This window comes from Palaemon carinicauda, chromosome 28 (assembly GCF_036898095.1).
Source record: "Palaemon carinicauda isolate YSFRI2023 chromosome 28, ASM3689809v2, whole genome shotgun sequence".
NCBI classification, from domain to species: domain Eukaryota; kingdom Metazoa; phylum Arthropoda; class Malacostraca; order Decapoda; family Palaemonidae; genus Palaemon; species Palaemon carinicauda.
The window spans coordinates 43,861,763-43,881,778 of record NC_090752.1 but is presented as its reverse complement, the minus strand read 5'-3'; the positions used below and the strand labels follow the sequence as shown (position 1 = coordinate 43,881,778).

The following is a 20,016-nucleotide window of genomic DNA, read 5'->3' as shown; positions in this document are numbered from 1 at the left end:
TAGAGTCTACCAATCGAAGTGGGAAATCTTCCGAAACTGGTGCAAGTCAGTATCCGTTTCCTCGACCAGTACCTCTGTAACTCAAATAGCTGACTTCCTCTTATATCTGAGGAAAGAACGATCTCTTTCAGCTCCCACTATCTAGGGTTACAGTAGCATGTTGGCATCAGTCTTCCGTCACAGAGGCTTAGATCTTTCCAACATAAAGATCTACAAGACCTCCTTAAGTCTTTTGAGACCACGAAGGAGCGTCGTTTGGTTACACCTGGTTGGAATTTAGACGTGGTTCTAAGATTCCTTATGTCAGACAGGTTCGAACCACTTCAATCAGCCTCCCTGAAAGATCTCACCTTTAAGACTCTTTTCCTGATATGCTTAACCACAGCTAAAAGAGTCAGTGAGATTCATGCCTTCAGCAGGAACATCGGATTCTCATCCGAAACGGCTACATGTTCTACAACTTGGTTTTCTAGCCAAACACGAGCTGCCTTCTCGGCCTTGACCAATATCGTTCGATATTCCAAACTTATCGTATGGTTGGAAATGAACTAGAAAGAGTATTATGTCCTGTAAGAGCTCTTAAGTTCTATTTTAAAAACCTTTAAGAGGCCCGTCTGAAGCTTTATGGTGTTCAGTTAAGAATCCATCTTTGCCTATGTCAGAGAATTCTTTACCCTATTTTATCAGACTGTTAATACGAGAAGCTCATTCCCTTCTGAATGAGGAAGACCAAGCTTGGCTGAAGGTAAGGACACACGAAGTTAGAGCTGTCACAACTTCCGTGGCCTTTGAACAAAATAGATCTCTGCAAAGTATATTCGACGCAACCTATTGGAAAAGCAAATCAGTGTTCGCGTCTTTTATCTTAAGAATGTCCAGTCTCTTTACGAGAACTGCTACACTCTGGGACCATTCGTAGCAACGAGTGCAGTAGTGGTGGGGGCTCCACCACTACAATTCCCTAATTCCAGAACCTTTTTAATCTTTCTCTTGAAATATTTTTGGGTTGTCCGGAAGGCTAAGAAGCCTTTCGCATCCTACTTGATTTGGCGGGTGGTCAAAATCATTTCTTGAGAAGTGCCTAGATTAGAGGTTTTGATGAGGACCTTTAGTATGGGTTGCAACCCTTCATACTTCAGCTCCTAGGAGTCGCTCAGCATCCTATGAGGATCGCGAGGCTCAGTAAGGAAGACGTACTTAAAAAGGCAGAGTAATTGTTCAAGTCGTCTTCCTTACCAGGTACTTATTTATTTTATGTTTGTTATTTTGAATAACTGCTAAAATGAAATACGGGATACTTAGCTTCTTATGTTAACATGTATGCTGGTCTCCACCCACCCCCCTGGGTGTGAATCAGCTACATGATCATCAGGTAAGATTAATATTGAAAAATGTTATTTTCCTTAGTAAAATAAATTTTTGAATATACTTACCCGATGATCATGAATTTAAGGACCCTCCCTTCCTCCCCATAGAGACCCAGTGGACCGAGGAGAAAATTGGTTCTTGTTGACAAGAAGTACCTGAGTACCTACTCGACAGATGGCGCTGTTGTTGTACACCCCCACCTGTATATCGATCGCTGGCGTATCCCGACCGTAGGTTTTTTCTGTCGAGCAACAGAGTTGCAGCTACATGATCATCGGGTAAGTATATTCAAAAATTTATTTTACTAAGGAAAATAACATTGTGTAGTAGTTAATTGAATGTGTGTGAAAATGCTTTTAAGGATTTACATCATCCGTACCACTTTTTGAGTTTTCATAAACCCAAATTGCATCATTTATCAAGTGAGGTGTTACAGTTCCTGATTTTGTAATTGAGTGGAATATCTGAGGCCTTATTCTGTAACTTGAGAACAATTCCTTCCAGAGTTTTCATGTGTCTGATGAAGCCTTGAACATAATTGTGCCTAAAACCCTATCCTGTAAACAATTATATTTTAAATATTAAACTTAGCCGGTGAATATATAATAGCTGACGTCTCGGACGGCTCGACAGAAACACAAAAACTCGCGAGCGATCGCCGTGAAGGTTGCGGGTGTGCCCACCAGCGCCGACTATCGGTCAGATACCGCATATACATGTAAACACCCTCAGTTCTTCTCTGTCGGTCTTGTCGACAAGTTGATTCCGCTCGCTGTTAACCTGGAGTTTTTTCGTCAATCTTGGTGAAGTACTTCTTTTTGGTTTTGAGCTTTCGCAGTGACAGGTGTTTTTTTTTTTTTCTCTTCAATTAAAACTCTTGAACCCTTTTTTGGATAGCGTTCATTGTTGATGACTTTGGATTGTTTTTGAATTTTCTTTGACTTTTCAAAATGGCTGACCCTTCTCCTATCCCTGGACCTAAATTTCGTAAATGTAATGCTAGGGATTGTAGCAAACGTCTTCCCAAGGCCTCTCTCGACTCACATACCGTGTGTTCTAATTGCCGGGGTAAAACCTGCCAATTAGGAGATCGGTGTGATGAGTGCGTGGTACTTTCGGAATTCGACTGGCTAGAGTTTGATAAATATTCTCGTAAGCTTGAGAGAGATAGGGTGAGGAGAAGCTCCTCTAGGTCGTTGGATTTTTCCTCCTCCCATGCCCCTGAACCTAATCCTTCCCCTGTAGTAGTTGTTCCTGAACCCTCTACTAGCACTCATGAACCATCCATGCGGGATATGTTGCTTGCCATTCAAGCTTTGGGCGAGAGAGTTGAGTCCTTAGCATCGGACCGTAATCAACTCATGGCGGATGTGAATGTGTTAAAGTGTCAGAGTGCCAAATCAGAAAATCGTGGGGATAAAGTGATTAGTGCGCAAAGTGTTTTTAGTGTTGCGACCGAGGGTTCGTCTGTTCGTGCTTGTCGTTCTCCTAGTCCGAGACCTCTTTCAGGCTCCCCTGCACCATGGAGAAGTAATGTCGTAGGACTTAAGGGGACGAGAGGCTTTAACCAACGAACAGACGTTCCCTCTATGGTATCGGGCGTGTCTCGTCAAGATCGCCCCTACCATAAGACGAGCGAGGCTGTTTTCTCCTCGTCATCCGAAGGCTTCTCGCGAAAGAAACCTTGGAGCAAAGTTTCTAGACCCTTAAAGCGGAAGTCAGTCCCTTCAGGACAGGTCCAGCATCCTGGCTGTAGCCATTGGGACAGCTCTGACCCTTTGCAGTCGTCGGAAGACTGTTCGCCGATTAAACGAAAGCGTAACACGGGCTCCGAGAGTCTCAGTGAAGGCAATGTTTTGCCGTCACAGACGTTACCATCGTCTCGGCCCGTACCGACTCCCGTTGATCCTAAATGGGTTGTCCTGCAGGATATGCAGAATAAGCTTGCCTCCCTAATGGAGGAGTATACCGTTGAGCAGGTTCACGATGATCCTCGCCGTTACGCTGATCGAGATCCTGGCCGTCAGCCGCCCAAACGAGCATTTACTCGTCCTTTTGACGTTACGAAACGTGATGTCGGTAGTTTGTCATGTCAGTCACGTGACTTGGAGCCTCACTCGATGCAGTCCCGTGTTGACTTTCAGCCGCTGCCGCAGTCTCGTGTTGACGTTCAGCCGCTGCCGCAGTCTCGTGTTGACGTTTAGGACGTTCGCCAACCAGCTCAGTTGCCTTGTTTTGACGTTGAGCGTCAAGCACCGCAGTCAAGGGTTGTTTTGACTGCTCAATCTAGGCAGTCAAGGCAGTCTCGACTTGACGTCGAGCGTCCTCCCGCTCCTGTTGTTGTTGCTGGTCAGTCCTTTCAGCAGTTACATGACGTAGCTTCCTTGACTGCTACTGCTGCTCCTTTGCGTGTGGACTTTGCTTGTCAAGCATTGCCACCGCGGCAGGTCTCTCCCTTGCTTGAGACTCATCAATTGTCGGACGAGGTTCCTTCAGATGAGGATGTTGCTGATCCTCCGCCTACTGATAATCCTTTGGATGTTTTATCAGACGTTGAAGAGCCTAAGGCTGCGCAACCTTCTATGGACTTTAAGAAAATCATGATGATTTTTAAGGATCTTTTCCCAGACCATTTTGTTACTTCTGCTCCTCGTTCGCCTCCGTCAGAGTTTGCGCTAGGCTTAGCTGCTGCGAAGCCTTCTTTTACTAAGCTAGTGCTCTCTCGCTCTTCTAAGAGGGCTTTATGTTTGCTAGGCGACTGGTTGGTTACCAGGAGGAGTTTGGGGAAGACGGCCTTTGCCTTCCCTCCTTTTAAACTAGCTTCTAGAGCGAGCGTCTGGTATGACACGGGAGAAGTTCTCGGCTTGGGAGTCCCTGCCTCTGCCCATGGTGACTTCTCAAGCCTCATAGACTCTCCCCGTCGCCTGGCCATGAGACGCTCTAAAGTTTGTTGGTCCTCCTCAGACCTTGACCATCTCCTTAAAGGGGTTTACAGGGCCTTCGAAGTTTTTAACTTTTTAGATTGGTCTCTAGGAGCATTAAGCAGGAAGATCTCGTCTGCCGACCAGGATGTTTCCGTGCTTATTATGTCTTGTATGGACAAAGCCATCCGCGATGGCTCCAATGAGCTTGCCGCCACCTTTACGTCTGGAGTCCTGAAGAAGAGGGAAACCCTTTGTTCTTTCCTTTCAGCAGGAGTTACTCCCTGTCAAAGGTCGGAGCTTCTCTTTGCCCCTTTATCGGCTGCCTTGTTTCCTCAACAGCTGATCAAGGACATTGCGGCTTCGCTTGTACAGAAGGATACACATGACCTGATGGCTACTTCTGCTCGCAAGGGAGCTCCTTCTTCGTCTTATGTTGTGAGGCCCAGAATCGATACTCCAGCGACTAGGTTTATCCCGCCCTTTCGTGGCAGAGCCCCCAGCAGGGGAGGCGCTTGTGCCGACGGAAAGAGAGGCAAGAGGAGAGGATCCAAGTCCTCCCGTGGCAGAGTCTGACTGCCCACCTCCTCAGACAGCGGTAGGGGCCAGACTGAACAGCTTCTTTCAGGCCTGGGAGAAGAGGGGTGCAGACCAAGAGTCTGTGTTGTTGCTCAAGGAGGGGTACAAAATACCTTTTGTACGCAGACCTCCTCTAGTATCAGTTCCTCTAGACCTCTCTCCCAGGTATCGAGAGGAGTCAAGAAGACAAGCTCTACATCAGCAGGTGTCTCTGTTGCTAGAGAAGGGAGCGGTGGTGAAAGTCTCGGACCTTCAATCACCGGGATTTTACAACCGTCTCTTCCTAGTCCCAAAGCATACGGGAGGTTGGAGGCCAGTGCTGGACGTCAGTGCGCTCAACGTTTTTGTTATAAAAACAAAATTTACGATGGAGACCACGAAGTCCGTCCTAGCAGCGGTCAGAGAGGGAGACTGGATGGTCTCTCTCGACCTGCAGGATGCGTACTTCCACATTTCTATTCACCCAGATTCTCAACCGTACCTGAGGTTTGTTTACAGGAATGTGGTGTACCAGTTTCGAGCACTGTGCTTCGGCCTCAGCCCTGCTCCTCTCATGTTTACGAGGCTCATGAGGAATGTGGCAAAATTCCTTCATTTATCGGGAATTCGAGCCTCCCTGTACTTGGACGACTGGCTTCTCAGAGCATCGTCCCGTCATCGCTGTCTGCAGGACCTTCACTGGACGTTGGGTCTGGCAAAGGAGTTGGGACTGTTGGTGAACTTAGAAAAGTCTCAACTGATTCCATCCCAGACGATTCTCTATTTGGGGATGGAGATTCGCAGTCTAGTTTTTCGGGCTTTTCCGTCTGCCACCCGGATAGAGCAAGCCCTGCTCAAAGTCCGCCTCATGCTGAAAAAAGACCGTTGTTCAGTAAGAGGTTGGATGAGCCTCTTAGGGACTCTGTCATCCCTGGAGCAGTTTGTCTCGCTAGGGAGACTTCACCTTCGCCCTCTCCAGTTCCATCTAGACTCACACTGGAACAAGAGCAAGACTTTAGAAGCTGTGTCAATCCCGGTCTCCGAGCCAGTAAAAGCATGCCTGAACTGGTGGGACAGCAACATAAGTCTGCGAGAGGGTCTGTCCCTGGCAGTCAAGAACCCAAACCACGTGTTGTTCTCAGACGCGTCGGATTTGGGTTGGGGAGCGACTCTGGACGGTCTGGAATGTTCGGGTCTTTGGACGTCGGATCAGAAGAGCATGCACATCAACGGCAAGGAGCTGTTAGCGGTTCACTTGGCCTTGATGAGTTTCGAGAGCATTCTTCGAAACAAAGTGGTAGAGGTCAATTCAGACAACACCACAGCATTGGCATACATCTCCAAGCAAGGAGGCACTCACTCCCACACACTGTTCGTCATCGCAAGGGACCTCCTCATCTGGTCAAAAAATCGAGGCATCTCCCTGTTGACAAGATTCATCCAGGGGGACTTGAACGTCTTGGCAGACTGTCTCAGTCGGAGAGGTCAGGTGATCCCCACAGAATGGACCCTCCACAAGGACGTGTGCAAGAGTCTTTGGGTGACTTGGGGTCAACCCTCCATAGACCTCTTTGCCACCTCGTTGACCAAAAGGCTCCCGACCTATTGCTCGCCAGTCCCAGATCCAGAGGCGACCCACATAGATGCGTTTCTACTGGACTGGTCTCACCTGGACGCGTAGGCATTCCCACCGTTCAAGATCATCAACAAGGTACTGCAGAAGTTCGCCTCTCACGAAGGGACAAGGTTGACGTTGGTTGCTCCCCTCTGGCCCGCGAGAGAGTGGTTCACAGAGGTACTTCAATGGCTGGTAGACGTTCCAAGGAGTCTTCCTCTAAGGATGGATCTCTTACGGCAGCCCCACGTAAGGGATCTTCATCAAAGCCTCCCCGCGCTTCGTCTGACTGCCTTCAGACTATCGAAAGACTCTCAAGAGCTCGAGGTTTTTCGAAGGAGGCAGCCAGAGCGATTGCGAGAGCTAGGAGAGCTTCTACCATCAAGGTATACCAGTCGAAGTGGGAAGTCTTTAGAGACTGGTGCAAGTCATCATCCATTTCCTCTTCCAGTACCTCTGTAGCCCAAATCGCAGACTTTCTCCTACATCTGAGAAATGTTCGCTCCCTCTCAGCGCCCACTATTAAGGGCTACAGGAGCATGTTGGCGTCTGTATTCAGACATAGAGGCTTAGATCTTTCCAATAATAAAGATCTCCTTAAGTCTTTCGAGACCTCTAAGGAGCGTCGTATGGCAACTCCTGGATGGAACTTAGACGTGGTCCTAAGGTTCCTAATGTCCGACAGGTTTGAGCCATTACATTCAGCCTCCCTGAAGGATCTCACCCTCAAGACGCTTTTCTTAGTGTGCTTGGCTTCGGCTAAAAGGGTCAGTGAGATCCATGCCTTCAGTAGGAACATCGGCTTTTCTACAGATAAAGCCACATGTTCACTTCAGCTTGGTTTCTTGGCCAAAAATGAACTGCCTTCTCGTCCTTGGCCTAAGTCGTTTGATATACCTTGCCTGTCAGAGATCGTAGGCAACGAGCTTGAAAGAGTACTGTGTCCAGTTAGAGCTCTTAAGTTTTATTTAGCTCGTACCAAATCCTTACGAGGTGGATCTGAGGCCTTGTGGTGCTCAGTTAAGAAGCCATCATTGCCTATGTCTAAAAATGCTTTGTCGTATTTTATTAGATTTTTAATCCGAGAGGCTCATTCTCACTTGAGTGAAAAAGACCGTTGCTTGCTTAAGGTCAAGACGCACGAAGTAAGAGCTATAGCAACTTCCGTGGCCTTTAAGCAAAACAGATCTCTGCGAAGTATTATGGACGCGACCTTTTGGAGAAGCAAGTCGGTATTCGCTTCATTTTACTTAAAAAACGTCCAGACTCTTTATGAGGACTGCTACACACTGGGTCCATTCGTTGCAGCGAGTGCAGTAGTGGGTGAGGGTTCTACCACTACATTCCCTTAATTCCAATATCCTTTTAATCTTTCTCTTGAAATGTTTTTAATCTTGTTTTGGGTTGTACGGAAGGCTAAGAAGCTTTTCGCATCCTTTTTGATTTGGCGGGTGGTCAAATATCATTTCTTGAGAGCGCCCAGATTAAGGGTTTTGATGAGGTCCTGTTGTATGGGTTGCCGCCCTGGATATAACAGCTCCTGGGAGTCTTTCAGCATCCTGAGAGGATGGCTGGGCTTCGTGAGGAAAGCGGACTAACAAGGCAGAGTAATCGTCAGAGTCAGCTTCCTTACCAGGTACCTATATTTATTTGGGTTTTGTTATGATATAACTGTCAAAAACTCTAAGCATATACGCCGTAATTGTATTAATACTGGTCTACCCACCACCATGGGTGTGAATCAGCTATTATATATTCACCGGCTAAGTTTAATATTTAAAAATGATATTTTGATTATAAAATAAATTTTTGAATATACTTACCCGGTGAATATATAAATTAAAGGCCCTCCCTTCCTCCCCGATAGAGACCCAGCGGAATGAGAAGAACTGAGGCTGTTTACATGTATATGCGGTATCTGACCGATAGTCGGCGCTGGTGGGCACACCCGCAACCTTCACGGCGATCGCTCGCGAGTTTTTGTGTTTCTGTCGAGCCGTCCGAGACGTCAGCTATTATATATTCACCGGGTAAGTATATTCAAAAATTTATTTTATAATCAAAATATCATTTTTCACATAGTTTTGATTCTCAGAATCGATGGTTGAGTTCTTGGTCTACAGTATACAGTAGTACATTTGTTTGGTGTTTTTTTTTTATCTTTTGTACAATACTGTATTGCTGTCAGTTGAAGTGAAGGATCTGATCTTGAATTTGATTTTATGTAAAATTGTATTGTCAAATATATTTTCTAGGTCATAATTATGCCCAGTACGTATGAGGCAATTTATACACAACTTCAGTTTGATGTAGCTGTAGCAAGCTATGCTGGTGGCTAAGGAGAATATCATTGTGTTAGCCAACAGTAACTGTAGAGTTTCATAGTTGTAAGCCAGCTGTTGTTTTTGAAAATTAATAATTTTTTTTATGAAGGTAGTTCAACTATTGGGAGTTTTCTGTACATATTGCCAAAAGAAAAAGCGTAGCAGCTACCCATATGTTCAACTATTGCCTCATTCTAACTTATAGTTGACATAGTGAAAATCCATTCAAATTAGTAGCTAGCCTATAAGGTGAATAATGGTTAGATATAACCTATCTGACAATGCATTATGTGCACTGTTTCTTTATTACAAATGCCATAGTAAGTAGTTTCAGTATTGTTGCTTAATTATCTAAGTCTGGATTACTATCTGTTTAATTTGATACTGTACTTCTTATCATTTCAAGTTGTTTGAAAATTTTTCTTACACCAGACTTCCACTGACTTACATTTATCCTCTCCAGGTTTTCCCTGACTTAAATTTATCCACAATTACAATGGTAATTTCTGGTAGACAGAAATGGGAAAAATGTCATTCTTATTGAAAAAGCAAAATGAAAAGGCTTTCAAGAATAGAAAAAGTTCTGCGTAATGTGCAATTTGATGGATAAATATGAAAAGCTTAACTTAAACCAAAGCCAATCAGTCTTTGATAATGTAATGTGGTCATAAGTCTGGGAGTATGATATTTATAACTTTATTGTTTGTGTAATAGCAGAGGTTTGGAGTATACAGGATAAAACTATATAGATGAAAGAGCTTTGAAAAACGGTACTTTGCGACCTGGTCATTTTGGATGTGTTAGGAATACCTTGGTATAATGAAGATTCTCAGATGTTTTGTCATGCCATCTTGGGCTGTAATTTCCACAGTAGTTTGTATGAAAGTTGGTTATTGTGGATGGAATTTTCTTTTTTGTCTGCAGTAGTGTTAGTTACTTGATGGGAAATTTTGGAATTCTATTTGGTAGACTTTGTATGTTTTGGTTGAAGTCTCTATTGAAATTTTACTAGGTATTTTGCCTATTTTAATTTTTTTTTTTTTCAAATTCATTAGAAACACATTGTCAGCCTACGTCGAAGGACTAATTTTTTTTATTGTATATTTCTCCATTACGATTTGTTTTGTTTTTACAGCTTACTTTCATTTTTCTAGGGTTCATGTCAACTACAGTTTTAGACGTTGAATTTAGCCTTTTTAAATTTAATTAAAAACCAAGTTAGGTGCTAAAAATAAACAATGGATAATGCCAGTGACAGTTGTGAAACAAACATTCCTAAGGAAATAAAAACATCAGTGATAGCTAGCACAGAGTTCTTCAAAGTATTAAATCCTTTGGAGCAGCTTAGTGGAAAAAGTAAGTAAAGTTCTGTATTCATTATCTCATATAAAATTTACAGCAATCTTCTAAAAAGCCTTAACCAACAGTTCAGTTCCTTTGAAGACTTTTGAACTTCAATTGCAGGGGAATTGGATGATGAACGCTACATCAAGTGGGTTCTGGTATCCGCAGTGTGATATTTTTTTTTTTTTTTTGTCACCAGAATAGGATACCTATTCATGACTGAGCTTGGCAGGAATTGAATTTAGTTTTCCATTAGCATTTACTCAGTGTTTTTACATTTTTTCTTACGCATATACTGTACAAATAGAGGTAGATGTCTTTAGCGGAGTTGGAATGATCACGGAATCGTTAAAAAGGTACAGTAGTTGGTAATGACAGGTGGCATGAAGGGAAAGCTTCGCCATCCCACTTATTATAGAATAGCCACTTTTGCTTTTGCATCTCTTTCTACTCTTTTTTAAATATTTAACTTAGCCGGTGAATATATAGCTGCAACTCTGTTGCACGACAGACAAAAAACTGTACAAAAAAAACTCGCCAGCGATCGCTACGCAGGTTGCGGGTGTGCCCATCAGCGCCAACTGTCGGCCAGATACCAAACTCGATGTAAACAAAGACTCAATTTTCTCTCTGTCGACGTGTCGACAAGACGTACTTTACTCGCTGTTGAAACCTGGAGTTTTTCCCATCATCTTTGGTGAAGTACTATATTCTGGTTTTGAGCTTTCGCTGTGCAGGGTTTTTCTTCAAATAAATCCTTGAACTCTTTTTTGTATCGGATTCATTGTTGATGACTTAGATCGTTTTTTGGAATTTTCCCTTGACCAATTCAAAATGGCTGACCTTTCACAAGTTCCCAAGTTTAGAAAATGCAATGCTAGGGACTGTTCTAGGCGTCTTCCGAAGGCTTCTCTCGACCCTCACACTGTTTGTTCCAATTGTCGGGGTAAAACCTGTCAATTGGAAGATCGGTGTGAGGAATGCGTGGGCCTTTCGGAATTCGATTTTATCGAGTTTGAAAAGTACACACGCAGGCTAGAGAGAGATAGAATTAGGAGAAGTTCTTCTAGGTCCATAGATTTTTCCTCTCCTCATGCCCCACAACCTATTCCTTCCCCTGTAGTGGTTGTTCCTAACCCCCCTCCTAGCACTCAGGAACCATCGATGGCTGACATGATGCGTGCTATCCATGCCCTGGGGGAGAGAGTTGAGTCCCTTGCAAGTGACCGCAATCAACTCATGGCGGATGTTAAGGAGCTAAAGTGCCAAAGTGCCGCGGGAAGTGATAAAGTGCCAAGTGAAAGTGTTGCGCTTGAGGGTTCGTCTGTTCGTGCCTGTCGTCCTCCTAGTCCGGGACCTCTTGCAAGCTCCCAAGCCCAGGGGAGAAGCAATGTCGTACGACGTATGGATTCGAGAGGCCTTGATCAGCGAACAGACGTTCCCTCCATGGTATCAGGCGTATCTCCCCAAGATCGCCCTTACCTACGTAAGACGAGAGAGCCCATTTTTACCTCGTCGTCTGAAGGTGTTTCTCGTAAGAAACTTTGGACCAAGGTCTCACGGCCTTTAAAGCGTAAGTCGGTCCCTTCAGGACAAGTCCAACGTCCCGGCTGTAGCCACTGGGTCAGTTCGGACTCGTTGCCGTCATCTGATGACTGCCCACCGCCTAAGAGAGGCAAAGCGGTACCGCTTCAGTCGCTAACCCCGTCTGTTTCCGCACCTGCTCCCGTAGACCCTAAATGGGCTTTGCTGCAAGACATGCAGTCCAAGCTTACGTCCTTGATGCAGGACTTTCATGCGGAGAAGGTTGCTGCTGAACCTTCTGGCCAACAACCTTCCAAGCGAACGGTTGTGCGTCCTGTTGACGCTGAGGTAACCTTCTTGCGTCTACCAGTTGAGGTGGTTCCTCCACCGATGCGACCCAGTGTGGGCTGCCAGCCGCACGTTGACGTTAAGCGACGCTCGGAGGTGGTTGTTGACGTTCAGGACGTTCAACAACCATCAGAGGTGACTTTTTTTGACGCGGTGCGTCAACCTCCGCAACCCGGTGTGGTTTCGACTGCACAACCCAGACGGTCCAAACAGTCTCGGGTGGACGCTGTGCGTCCTCGCGCTCCCATGGTTGTTGACAGTTCACAGACTGTGCAGCAGTACCATGACGTTGCGTCCGGCTCCGTCACGCATGCACCAGTGCGACCGGACTCAGCGAACCAGATGTTGCCCACTCCGTTGCCGTTTCCTCATCAGTTTTCGGATGAGGAACTATCTGATGAGGATGTTGCTGAACAACAAGACGATCAACAGTCAGAACTGGACGAGCCAAAGGCAACTCAGCCGTCATTGGACTTTAGAAAAGTCATGGCTGTATTCAAAGAATTGTTTCCTGACCAATTTATTTCTGTGGCTCCTCGTTCTCCGCCGTCAGAGTTTGTATTAGGCATGCCTTCTACCGCACCTGCCTTTACTAAACTCGTCCTCTCATGCTCTTCAAAGAGAGCTTTGCGGCTGTTAGGAGACTGGCTAGAATCCAAGAAGAGTTTAGGGAAGACAGCATTTGCCTTTCCCCCATCTAGACTCTCTTCTAGATCGAGCGTCTGGTATGCCACGGGAGAAGTTCTCGGCTTGGGAGTTCCTGCCTCTGCCCAGGGCGACTTCTCAAGTCTTGTAGACTCTCCCCGCCGCCTTGCCATGAGACGCTCGAAGGTTTGTTGGTCACCATTGGACCTGGACCACCTTCTTAAAGGGATCTTTAGGGCTTTTGAAGTCTTTAACTTTTTAGACTGGTGCTTAGGAGCCCTGAGCAGGAAAATCTCTTCGACTGATAAGGATATTTCTTTGCTCATCATGTCCTGCATGGACAAGGCCGTCCGTGATGGGTCCAATGAGCTTGCTGCCTCATTCACGTCCGGAGTCCTAAAAAAGCGAGTGTCTCTCTGTTCGTTCCTGTCTGCTGGAGTTACACCATGCCAGAGATCTGAACTTCTCTTTGCTCCCCTTTCCAAGTGCCTGTTCCCTGAAGGCTTGGTAAAGGAAATTGCCGCTTCGTTAGTTCAGAAGGACACCCACGATCTTGTTGCGTCCTCAGCTCGCAAAGCTCCCCCTTTGCCTTCGTTATCCGCTAGACCGAGGATAGACACTCCAGCGTCTCGCTTTATTCCGCCCTTTCGTGGCAGAGCCTCCAGCAGAGGAGGTGCTCGTGCCGAAGGGAAACGAGGGAAGAGGAAAGGATCCAAGTCCTCCAAGGGCAGAGTCTGACTGCCCGCAACTTCAGACAGCAGTGGGAGCCAGACTCAAGAACTTCTGGCAAGCCTGGGAGAGGAGAGGCGCAGATTCACAATCTGTCAGGTTACTCAGGGAGGGGTACAAGATCCCTTTTGTACACAAACCCCCTCTAGCAACGTCTCCCATCGATCTCTCTCCCAGGTACAGAGAGGAAGAAAAGAGACAAGCCCTGAAACTGGAAATGTCTCTTTTGCTAGAGAAGGGAGCGGTGGTCAAAGTCTCGGACCTTCGATCACCGGGATTTTACAACCGTCTCTTCCTAGTTGCAAAGAAGACAGGAGGGTGGAGACCGGTGCTAGACGTCAGTGCTCTGAATGTCTTTGTCACAAAGACGAAGTTCTCCATGGAGACCACAAAGTCAGTCTTAGCAGCGGTCAGAAGGGAAGACTGGATGGTCTCGCTAGACCTAAGGGACGCCTACTTCCACGTCCCCATTCACTCAGACTCCCAACCTTTTCTGAGATTCGTCTTCGAAAATGTGGTCTACCAGTTTCGGGCCCTGTGCTTTGGCCTAAGCACAGCTCCTCTCGTGTTTACGAGGCTGATGAGGAATGTGGCCAAATTCCTCCACTTATCGGACATCCGAGCCTCCCTTTATTTGGACGACTGGCTTCTCAGAGCCTCTTCCAGTCGTCGCTGTCTGAAGGATCTCAAGTGGACTCTAGATCTGACCAAGGAATTGGAACTCCTAGTCAATTTGGAAAAGTCGCAGCTGGTCCCATCCCAAACTATTCTGTATTTAGGGATGGAGATTCACAGTCTAGCTTTTCGGGCTTTTCCGTCGGCCCCCAGAATAGATCAAGCCCTGTTATTCATCCAGAAGATGCTGAAGAAGGAACGCTGCTCAGTCAGGATGTGGATGAGTCTGGTAGGGACACTGTCATCCCTGGAACAATTTGTGTCACTAGGAAGACTACACCTCCGTCCTCTTCAATACCATCTAGCTTTTCACTGGAAAAAGGACAAGACGCTAGAAGCGGTCTCGATCCCGATTTCCGAAAAGATAAAGTCCTGTCTGACTTGGTGGAAGGACAATATCAACCTAAGAGAGGGTCTTCCCCTGGCTGTTCAGACTCCCAACCACGTTCTCTTCTCGGACGCATCGGACTTGGGCTGGGGCGCGACACTGGACGGTCGGGAATGCTCAGGTCTGTGGAACTCGAGTCAAAGGAGCATGCATATCAACTGCAAGGAGCTGTTGGCAGTACATCTGGCCTTGAAAAGCTTCGAGTATCTCCTTCGAGGCAAAGTGGTGGAAGTAAACTCAGACAACACCACGGCCTTGGCGTACATCTCCAAACAAGGAGGTACCCACTCACTGACGTTGTACGAGATCGCAAGGGACCTGCTCATCTGGTCAAAAGGTCAAGACATCTCCCTAGTAACGAGGTTCATCCAAGGCAACTTGAATGTCATAGCAGATTGTCTCAGTCGGAAAGGGCAAGTAATTCCAACAGAATGGACCCTCCACAAGGATGTGTGCAAGAGACTTTGGGCCACTTGGGGCCAACCAACCATAGATCTCTTTGCAACCTCGCTGACCAAGAGGCTTCCAATCTATTGCTCCCCAGTCCCGGACCCAGCAGCAATACATATAGATGCCTTCCTCCTAGATTGGTCACATCTGGATCTCTACGCATTCCCACCGTTCAAGATTGTCAACAAGGTACTGCAGAAGTTCGCCTCTCACGAAGGGACAAGGTTGACGTTAGTTGCTCCCCTCTGGCCCGCGAGAGAATGGTTCACCGAGGTACTTCGATGGCTAGTAGACGTTCCCAGAAGTCTTCCTCTAAGGGTAGACCTTCTACGTCAGCCACACGTAAAGAAGGTACACCAAAGCCTCCACGCTCTTCGTCTGACTGCCTTCAGACTATCGAAAGACTCTCGAGAGCTAGAGGCTTTTCGAAGGAGGCAGCCAGTGCGATTGCTAGAGCAAGGAGAGCGTCTACCATTAGAGTCTACCAATCGAAGTGGGAAGTCTTCCGAGACTGGTGCAAGTCAGTTTCTGTATCCTCGACCAGTACCTCTGTAGCTCAAATAGCTGATTTTCTCTTATACCTGAGAAAAGGATGATCCCTTTCAGCTCCCACTATCAAGGGCTACAGAAGCATGTTGGCATCGGTCTTCCGGCATAGAGGCTTAGATCTTTCCAACAATAAAGATCTGCAAGACCTCCTTAAGTCTTTTGAGACCACCAAGGAGCGTCGTTTGGCTACCCCTGGATGGAATTTAGACGTGGTACTAAGATTCCTCATGTCAGACAGGTTTGAGCCGTTACAATCAGCCTCCCTGAAAGATCTCACTCTTAAAACTCTTTTCCTGGTATGCTTAGCCTCGGCTAAAAGAGTCAGTGAGATTCATGCCTTCAGCAAGAACATCGGATTTTCGTCGGAAAAAGCCACTTGTTCGCTGCAACTTGGTTTTCTAGCCAAAAATGAGCTGCCTTCTCGGCCTTGGCCTAAATCTTTCGATATTCCCAGCTTGTCGGAGATCGTAGGCAATGAACTAGAAAGAGTCTTATGCCCTGTTAGAGCTCTTAAGTTCTATTTAAAGCGTACCAAACCTTTACGAGGCCAATCTGAAGCTTTATGGTGTTCAGTTAAGAAACCATCTTTGCCTATGTCAAAGAATGCTTTATCATACTTTATCAGATTGTTAATACGAGAAGCTCATTCACATCTGAGTGAGGAAGACCGAACTTTGCTAAAGGTGAAGACGCACGAAGTTAGAGCTGTAGCAACTTCCGTGGCCTTTAAGCAAAATAGATCTCTGCGAAGTATAATGGATGCAACCTATTGGAGAAGCAAGTCAGTGTTCGCGTCCTTTTACTTGAAAGATGTCCAGTATCTTTACGAGAACTGCTACACACTGGGACCATTCGTAGCAGCGAGTGCAGTAGTGGGTGAGGGCTCAACCACTACAATTCCCTAATTCCATATCCTTTTAATCTGTCTCTTGAAATGTTTTTAATGTTTTTTTATGGGTTGTCCGGAAGGCTAAGAAGCCTTTCGCATCCTGGTTGATTTGGCGGGTGGTCAATGTCATTTCTTGAGAGCGCCCAGATTAGGGGTTTGATGAGGTCCTGTTGTATGGGTTGCAGCCCTTGATACTCCAGCTCCTAGGGGTCTGTCAGCATCCTAAGAGGATCGCGAGGCTCCGTAAGGAAGACGTACTTATAAGGCAGAGTAATCGTCTAAGTCGACTTCCTTACCAGGTACCTATTTATTTTGTTTTTGTTATTTTGATAACTTCTAAAATGAAATAAAAACTCTTAGCTCATAAGATGTAAACATATTTAACTGGTCTCTACCCACCACCCTGGGTGTGAATCAGCTATATATTCACCGGCTAAGTTAAATATTTAAAAATGATATTTTAATTATAAAATAAATTTTTGAATATACTTACCCGGTGAATATATAAATTAAATGACCCTCCCTTCCTCCCCAATAGAGACGCAATGGGACGAGAAGAAAATTGAGTCTTTGTTTACATCGAGTTTGGTATCTGGCCGACAGTTGGCGCTGATGGGCACACCCGCAACCTGTGTAGCGATCGCCGGCGAGTTTTTTTTGTACAGTTTTTTGTCTGTCGAGCAACAGAGTTGCAGCTATATATTCACTGGGTAAGTATATTCAAAAATTTATTTTATAATTAAAATATCATATTTATAATAAGATTATTTTTTTGTGGGCACACTTGCTTGTAAGCTGAAGTGCACCAAAAGACAAGCATGTGAATAAGTGAATTTTGTTCCTTTTGAGGATATGAACCTGCAAAGCCCCAAGTGTTATTATTATTATTATCACTTGCTAAGCTACAACCCTAGTCCTAAAAGCAGGATACTATAAGCCCAGTGGCTCCAACAGGGAAAATAGCCCAGTGAGGAAAGGAAACAAGGAAAAATAGAATTTGTTCCGTAACTGAAATACAAACCACGCTATTTAATATGGGTATTACTTTCGGCGTAGCTGAAATGACGAGCCATTAGAATTTTAACGAGGGTTTACTACCCCCTCGCTAGTTAGCGAGGGGTTAGGGAGGGGTAGCTTGCTACCCCTCCCCCCCTCACACCTGTGATTAGCTCACTTTGCTTTTGGCTCGGGTGACGATCAGACGTGTCTGCTCCCACCCTCGCTTACTTTGACAGCCTTTGATTTTTGTTTTTGCTTTTTCTTTTATACAGTGTGTTTAGAAGTTGGCCTCTACCATGCGGAAGTGTCCCGGCTTACCTGACCGCCCTTGCGGAACGTATATGTCGGCGGTGGACACAGACCCTCACACCTTGTGTCCTTTTTGCAGGGGCCAATGGTGTGAAAGAAATAAAGTATGTGGTGATTGTAGGGAGTGGTCTACCTCCCAGTGGGAGAGGTTTTCCCGGCGCCGGAAGAAGAAGTCCAAACGGGATATTTCTCCTCCAGGGGTTTCCTTGAAGAGAGAAAATCCCAAGGACTCTTCTTCCGTAGCCCGAACCTCCTCCGAAGCTCCCACTCGATCGGTCTCTCCCGAGAGGCCGCCGAGTGGTAGCGTAGGCCGTACTTACGTTCACCAACCTCGGGGTTCGGGAGAGGGAGTTGCCTCCCATAGCGAGGCAGCTCCTCCTTCTCCCCCGGGGGAGGATATTTCTGATAACAATGTTTCTAACAATGATTTGTTGCAGCTTTGGGCTTCAGGGTTCGCCCTCCAAGGAAGCCCTGTTTGACATAATCAGGTTGGGGGCTGTTGTCAAACAGTCGCCGACGGTAGCAGAGGTTGATCCTCTGTTTATCGTCGACGTTGTTGTGGCAGGGGCTTCCGACGAGTTAGGTCAAACCCCTGCTATGGTTCCTGATATAGCTGAAGGCTTAGTTCCCCCCTCCGAACATCCTTCGAGGGAAGAGCTAAGTCCAATGGTCTCTCCTGCTGGTGATTCTCCCCCTTGGGGGAGTTCACTAACAGAGACTCCTCTTCGGAGGACTGCCGATGGTCTGCCTGCTGCCCCCAGAGGACGTATCAAACGGAGAGCTCGCCCTTCTCTTTGCCGTAGAGGCCTTCCTTCTCCCCACAAGGGAGTTAGGAGGCGCCTCTTATGTTCTTCGTCTTTGCAGTCCCCCGCAGAGGATCCTCCTCGCCGTGCACCGACCGTTGCAGCTGTATCCCTAGACCTCTCTGCATATTGTTCGCGATCTCCTTCGCCTGCCAGACCTGCTGACCTCCCATCTCCGTTCCTGGCCGCTGACGTGCTGTGAGCGCCCATGCACCCCGTTATCCAACGGGCATCGGTCCCTTCGGGGCAAAAGGGGCTTTCTCACATTGTGAGTAAGTCCTTTAAGCGCCAGGTATCCCCTGCACGCCCACGCGCAATGGCGCGCAAGCGGTCTCCTGCTGTTCCTGAGACTTCTCTTCAGAGACCACCTGTTCCAGGGACAACGCGCGAGCGATCTCCTGTTGCTGAGACTACGCGCCAGCGCTCTCCTGCTTGCCAGTACTCACCTGCGCGCCAGCGCTCTACTCCTCGCCAGCGCACATCTGCACGCCCTCATCCTGATGCGCACCACGCACGCCAACGATCTCCTGCTTGCCAGCGCTCTTCACCTATGCGCCAGCGTTCGCCTGCGCGCCAACTTTCGCCTGCGCGCCCACGATCTCTGGATCTGGGCGCAGGAGGGAAGACACTTTCTTCTCCTTCCCGTCAGCAATCTCCTACGTGCCTTCGGACCTCGCCTGCGCGCCATCGCGCGCACTGTTCCAGCTTCTGCTGTGCGCCCTCTTGCGCGCCAACGCGCTAGGGGTATTTCCCCTGCGCGTGCGCGCACGCCCTCTAGCGCTCAGCGAGATCCTGCGCGCCCACGCGCGCGCGAGCTATCACCTCTGCGCGCAAGCGCTTGCACACCCTTCGGGGCACCCTCTGCTTTTGCCAGATCGTGCACCTGGGCGCCCACTCGCCTGTGCGTGGTCGCTCGCCTGCGCGCCAGCACTCGCCCGCGCGCCCTCGCCATCATCTCCGCGCGCACGCACCCACGAACCAGGGAAAATCCCATCGCGCCAGCGCGATTCCCATCGGGATTCAAAGCGCGAGCCCCCGCGCGAAGCTACAGGAACGAGAGCCTCCAGGTCGTCATCTTCACCCCACACCCCCCACCCCCCACCCCCCCGCAAGCGCAGATCAGCGCTCCCGCAGGAGGAGGGGAAAACTCCGGATAGGTCCAGGAACCAACCTTCTTCTTCCCTTTCTTTTCATGCAGGCCCAGTTATAGTTTCTACTCCGAAGGATCGCCCGATCCCCTTCCCTCCAGAGGGAGTCTCTGACAGCACAGCTGTCAATAAGCACCCATGGTTCGGGCCCCTTGTCAGAGCCGTCATGCAGGCTTTCAAACCTGCCTTCTCTGAGTTGGGCCTCAAATCAATGGCAGCTCCGACCCCACTGAAGAGGAAGAGAGGAGTAGAAGTCGTGGTAACTTCTCCCAGGGCCAAGCTGGCTCCCCGGAAGTCCTTGAGGAAGGCTCTTTCCCCCCCCCCAGACTTTCCCCCCAGAATCGTCCCGGGTCGGGGCGGAGAAGAGCCCACAGACGTCGTTGTTGGAGTCCTGTATTCCTCCCAGGAGGGAACCTAAGGACTCTTAAGA

The 20,016-nt window shown here is 47.5% G+C and overlaps 1 protein-coding gene across 5 annotated transcripts in view; it reads left to right on the top strand.

The window, feature by feature from the left end:
• The window catches only part of LOC137621537 (uncharacterized), a 165,596-nt gene that overhangs the window by 8,239 nt on the left and 137,341 nt on the right, over nt 1-20,016 (top strand). For 4 of the 5 annotated variants that reach the window (XM_068351908.1, XM_068351911.1, XM_068351912.1 and 1 more), the window contains exon 2: nt 9,941-10,142. In XM_068351908.1, coding sequence (XP_068208009.1) covers nt 10,025-10,142 — 118 coding nt within the window. In that variant the 5' untranslated portion in view covers nt 9,941-10,024. Of the gene's footprint in view, nt 1-8,527; nt 10,143-20,016 lie in introns of those variants that run through there. The other variant, XM_068351910.1, reaches the window with a different exon arrangement.